A 5761-nucleotide genomic window follows, 5' to 3' on the forward strand; every position below is an offset into this window, starting at 1 on the left:
GCTCCCTTAAATATAAGAATGTATTCAAAGAATAACAACTGAATTCACCACTGAGGAGAAGGTCAATTATCAATCTTACATTCACTTTATTATCTCCTTTATTGGGTTGGGTAAGAAATCCCGGCAGTCGGGAACCGACAGTCAGAAGACGGCCAGAGGAATCCGGACAGATCCTGGTACCTAATGAATTCACCGCTATGATCCAATTTATTCCAACTGAGGTGTTAAATGCGCTGCATATTGTGCCTGATTCTGAGTTGGACGCAATTGCGGCAAGCCCTTCCCTGGTGTACACCCAAGCACCGGAAAGTGCAGTGACTGAGATACCCACTTGCTGCATCCATAGATGCTGCGTTGCCTGTCTGGAGTCTCTTTAGATGCACCAACCGTCGCTGCATTAGAACTTGCACCAGCCATAGGTAGTATGAGCTCTCAGTACGCAGCCATACTCCCTCTACGTGCTTCTGTTTAGCCACACCACTGTTACCTCCCAGTCGCTGCCCATAAAAGCCCCATACACCGCCCGTACAGTTCTTCTTGCATGCGTCCAAATCTATAATGCACCTCTGTATGAACACAATTGGAACGTACGCCATTGTGTGACATCGGTCATTTGCGTGTATGTCAGCATAGTGGTCCTTTTCTGAATGAGGTCCCATTATGTTGTAGAGATGTTCACTGACCCCGTGTTTTGGTTCAAACTCATCATCGTCTTTTGGTTCTGGCAAAACCGCCCTCAAGTGTTTTTCTTCAGATTTGTTTTTTGGTTCGGTTAAAATGTAGGAAACAATCTATAATCATTGATAAAAATTTTTTATAAAAATCAATAAAACAGCAAAAATCATGTAATTTTTTTCAATCCAAAACTTGATTCCGAATTCCGAACCATGGGAAGATCCAAACCGGGCCTTAGGACCTAATTCAGACCTGATCGCTCCTCTGCGAACTTGCAGAGGTTTGCGATCAGATAGTCGTCGCCCAGACAGAGTGAAAAAATTCCCTGTGCAAGTCTGCGTATACCGTGTGAAAAGCTTTGCAAACGCCGGTCAGCTGCAAATCTGTTCGCAACTCACTCACCACCTAATGCTTTTTCAGTCTGTGCAGTCTGTGCGTAGCCCAGGACTTACTCCTACAGTGTGATACAAACAGCTGACGTCACACATACTCCCTCAAAACACTTGGGAACGCCTGCGTTTTTCCTGACACTCACAGAAAACGGTCAGTTACCACCCTCAAATGTCCACTTCCTGTCAATCAGCCTGCGTTCGCATAGAAATCAAAAAAGACGTTGGATATTTTTGCAGTTTGGCCTCGCGCCTGCACATACCGATTTGTACGCATGCGCAGTCGATCGACAATTGCCTGCCTTGCAATTTCGTACAACAGCGTTCAGGTCTGAATTAGGCCCTTAATTTGGATTGGATCTCCTCGGGAGATCTGGACCAGCTTTTGGTTCATGTCAGATTCACAAAATTTGTGTGGATTCAAAATTCTGGAGATACGAACCGCACATCTCTAGTTTAATCTTGATTAAGAGAACCACAAAGCTATCCCTAGTAAAATGACAGAATTATATCTTCACTAGTAAAATCTTACATTACAGTACTCGCTTAATGGCCCTTTTCACCTCTTGGTTCCTCAGGCTGTATATAAGTGGATTCAGCACTGGAGTCATTACTGTATATAAGACAGAAGCCATCTTGTCTTGTTTCTTTAAGACATTGGAGGGAGAGCGTAGGTAAGTGAAGAAAACTGACACATAGAAGATGGAGACACAGGTGAGATGTGAGGAGCAGGTGCTGAAGGCTTTCTGTCGTCCCTTAGCAGAATTAATCCGTAGAATGGAAGTAATGATGTACATGTATGAGATCAGGATGACTATAAATGACCCCATGGCACAAGAAACTACAAAAAAAACTGTTTCTATGACACAGGGGAAGGTGTCAGAGCAGGACAGCTGGAGCAGTGGAGGGACGTCACAGTAGAAGTGGTCTATAAGGTTGGATCCACAGAATTGGAGACTGAATAAACAGCTGGTCTGCACAGATGACTGCATGAAGCCGATGGAGAAAGCCTGGACAACCAGATACATACATATGTTCTTGGTCATTATAGAGACATAGTGGAGAGGGTGGCAGATGGCAGCATACCGGTCATATGCCATGTTTGCGAGAATAAAAACCTCAGTAACTGCCAGAGCAGCGAAGAAGAAGAACTGAAGGGCACACCCAACAAATGAGATGGCCTTCCTCGTTGAGATAAGGTCAGAGAGCATTTTAGGAGTTATAGCTGAGGAGTAGAAAAGGTCCACCAGAGAGAGGTAGCTCAGGAAGACATACATTGGGGTGTGGAGGTTGGAGCTGATATGGACAATGGCCATCATACTGATGTTTCCCACTACAGTCACCATGTACACAACTAAGAAGAGTATGAAGAGGAACGGAGCAAGTTTTTCATTGATATTAAGGCCAGAAAACACAAACACACTCACTTGGGTCATGTTTATCACTTCCATTGTGTTCTCTGTATATAGGCATGAAAAACAGAAAATTGGTTAGAAGCATCAGTACAATAATTCACATGTCTGAAAATAATTACAATCCAAGCAATGCCACATAAACACAAAACAAAACCAGCAAGAGTTATTGGTGTGCAGGTGCATGAGCCTATGTTTTCCATCGTCCCCTGATCCATCCATATCTTCCTATCCCTCTTGTTTAAGATTATTTTTTCATGTAGGCTTCTTACAAAACAGGGTTTCTGATTGGCTGACTGTATCTTCACATCTCCAGCTGACCATGTATATGCATTGTTGTTAGGTTCCGTGGGTCAGTGAGTGCTCATCTAATGTGTTACCACCACTTTCTGAGGCAAGCACTATATAACATAATTACTATGCAGTGAGTCACATGATTGCGCTGCACAGGAAGCCCATACTGTCTACCATGTACTGACTTACTGGATTCTAACCATTGTATCTGTCTGTAACATGCATTGTCCCTGTGTCTGAATATGGAACACTCTCTCTGTTGCCTGCCCTGACCCTGTGCCTGGATATGTAACTGGATACAGATCACTCTCTCTTTTTGCTGCTGGCCCTCACCCTATGCTTGGATATGAGTCACCTTTTCTGTCTGACATCTGTGCCTAGGTACATACAGTATTACCTTCTGTTTCTCTCATGCTTGCCCTGATATATTCCTGGATATGGTATGTTTCTCTGCATGCTTGAGCAGTGAAGGAAAGATACCAGTAGAGAGAGAGAGAGAGAGAGATTACAGATGTTAGTTAAGGTTGGGGTGAACACAGGAGACAGAGCTTTACTTATTTGTGAGGGTATAAGATCAAGAGGAGAGGTAGTAGAGTAGCAGTATGAGAAGAGTGCTGATACTTCATCTTCATTTGTGGGATCAAATGAAGAGGAAGTGCCAAAGGGTTCAGGTAAGGAATTGAGTAGGTCACTGGTTGAGGAAGAGCATACCATTTCATCTTGGATCTAATCAATCTTGTCCTTGAAGTAGGAAGCAAGATCTTGCGCCTTGATAGTGGCTGGTGGGTTGGGTGAAGGAGGGTTGAGAAGTGATTTAAATGTATTAAAAAGTTGTTTGGGATTAGAGGCTTCAGCAGAGATGAGAGTTTGGAAATATGTGTGTTTGGCAGTGTCCAGGGCATTACGATAAGAGTGGTAGAAAGCCTTATATGTGAGGAAGTCATTTGGAATACGAGATTTACGCTACTGGCGTTCAACTTTATGTGACAGTTTTTGTAAGTATCTTGTTACTTTAGAGTGCCACGGTTGACATCTAGGCCTACGTTGAGTGCCATGGGTAGCTGGAGCCACTTCGTCAAGGGCTATGTCTATAGTCTGGTACAGGTGTGATACAGCATTCTCAGGAGAAGTGAATGCAGAAATAGGTGAAAGCAGTTGTTGCAGTGAGGTGGAAAGATCTTGATTCTGGCACTAATGGAGGCATATGTATATCTGGCACTATTGGGGACATATGTGTATCTGGCACTGCACTATTGGCGGCGTATGTGTATCTGGCACTGCACTATTGGTGTCATATGTGTAACTGGACCCCCCCATATGTGTATCATGCCCCCATTTACACTGGCCACACCCACACAGTACCATTAACACATTTTATCTATTTGCGCCTCTGTAAATATGTATATATAATATGTGGAAGGCCTCCTGAGCCTGGAATAACTGCTGGGGAGGGAGCACGGAACACACTGAGCCGCAGAGACTTGGAGCACAGGCAGCAAAATGCGTTTAGTGGCCTTCGGACTTCACTGAGTTTTTAAATGTGGCCCATACTGTCTTAAAGGTTGAAGACCACTGCTCTAGACTTATAAGCTCACAAATATGTCCAAAAAATCAGCCTGCATTGACCTATATTAAATAAAAGTAAGTTGAAATTTTGCACTTGCATTTTATATAGATTTATATCAAGAACCATCAGTGACTTGCCTGCTGTACCAATATATACTGGTACCAGCAGGTGCCGATCTGTACACAGAGCCCAAGTTTGGGACAAAAAGGCAGCACTGTTTACCTCTATTATCTATGCACAATATTAAACAGTAAGAAAAGAAGGAGCTGGGTCTGCACTAGATTAATGAAGAGTATTGCAAATGTATGTAGTAACAATAAGTTTATTAACCGGAGTCACAATGCTACACTAATAAGATACATGTGTTACAAAAACTGACTATTGATAAATGCAGGTATTCAGGTATCAGCAAATACAATACAATATTGGGAAAGGGAATAAAGATGGAGGGAAAATGTTTGAACTCTCTCTCAAAAAATAAAATGGAGGGAAAAGTCTGAACTCTCCCATTGTGTTTGTCCTGTAAATAGTTCCGATCTTGTAGTTCTCTGTGCCAACTTAAATGAGTTCATTCAGGTAGGATTGTAAACCTTCTTATGTGTTCCAGAGGGATCAGTGTCCCATACCCCACAGGTTTACAAAATTATCCTTTGCCTATGTTTATTATTGGTAGGCGATGCTTCTCAAAATGGTGTCCTTTGCACTTTCTCTGCTTTTCCTGTCGCCCACTTGTAGCCAATTAGGATGCCGATCTGTACACTCCACACTTGGCTGGTAGCATCAGAGGACCACCAGCAGCCATGGGTATTTCCGGGAGTGGTGTCCTTACAAGAACATGTGGCTCTCGTGGCTCTATATGGCGTAACATGTATAAAAGGGGCTCTACCTGCTGTAATGTTTAAAATGGGCTCTACCTGGCATAACTTGTAGAAAATGGGATCTACCTGGCGTAATGTGTATAAGAGGCTCTACCTGGTGTAACATGTATAAGGGGCTCTACCTGGTGTAATGTTTAAAAGGGGCTCTACCTGGCATAACTTGTAGAAAATGGGATCTACCTGGCATAATGTGTATAAGAGGCTCCACCTGGTGTAACATGTATAAGGGGCTCTACCTGGTGTAACATGTATAAGGGGCTCTACCTGGCATAGCATGTATAATGGGCTTTACCTGGTGTATCGTGTATAAGGGGCTCTACCTAGCATAACATGTATAAATGGAGATTTACCTGCCATAATGTGTATAAGGGGCTTTAACATTTTTAGAAAGGGCTCAACCTGGTGTAACGTGTATAAGGGGATCTTCCTGGCATAACGTATAAGGGGCTCTACCTGGAAAAATGTATTTAAGTGGCTCAACCTGGAATAACATGTATAAGAGGTTCTACCTGGTGTTATGTGTCTAAGGGGCTCTACCTTGTGCAA

General features: G+C 43.1%; 1 protein-coding gene across 1 annotated transcript; it reads right to left on the minus strand.

Moving 5' to 3' along the window:
• Positions 1-1597: 1597 nt before the first annotated feature.
• LOC134935901 (olfactory receptor 5AP2-like) lies at positions 1598-2515 on the minus strand. Its single transcript, XM_063930753.1, has one exon. It carries the CDS (start codon positions 2513-2515, stop codon positions 1598-1600), a length of 918 nt encoding a protein of 305 aa, XP_063786823.1.
• Between the last annotated feature and the right edge of the window lie 3246 nt (positions 2516-5761).

The sequence above is a fragment of the Pseudophryne corroboree genome, chromosome 6 (genome assembly GCF_028390025.1).
Source record: "Pseudophryne corroboree isolate aPseCor3 chromosome 6, aPseCor3.hap2, whole genome shotgun sequence".
Classification (NCBI taxonomy): Eukaryota; Metazoa; Chordata; class Amphibia; order Anura; family Myobatrachidae; genus Pseudophryne; species Pseudophryne corroboree.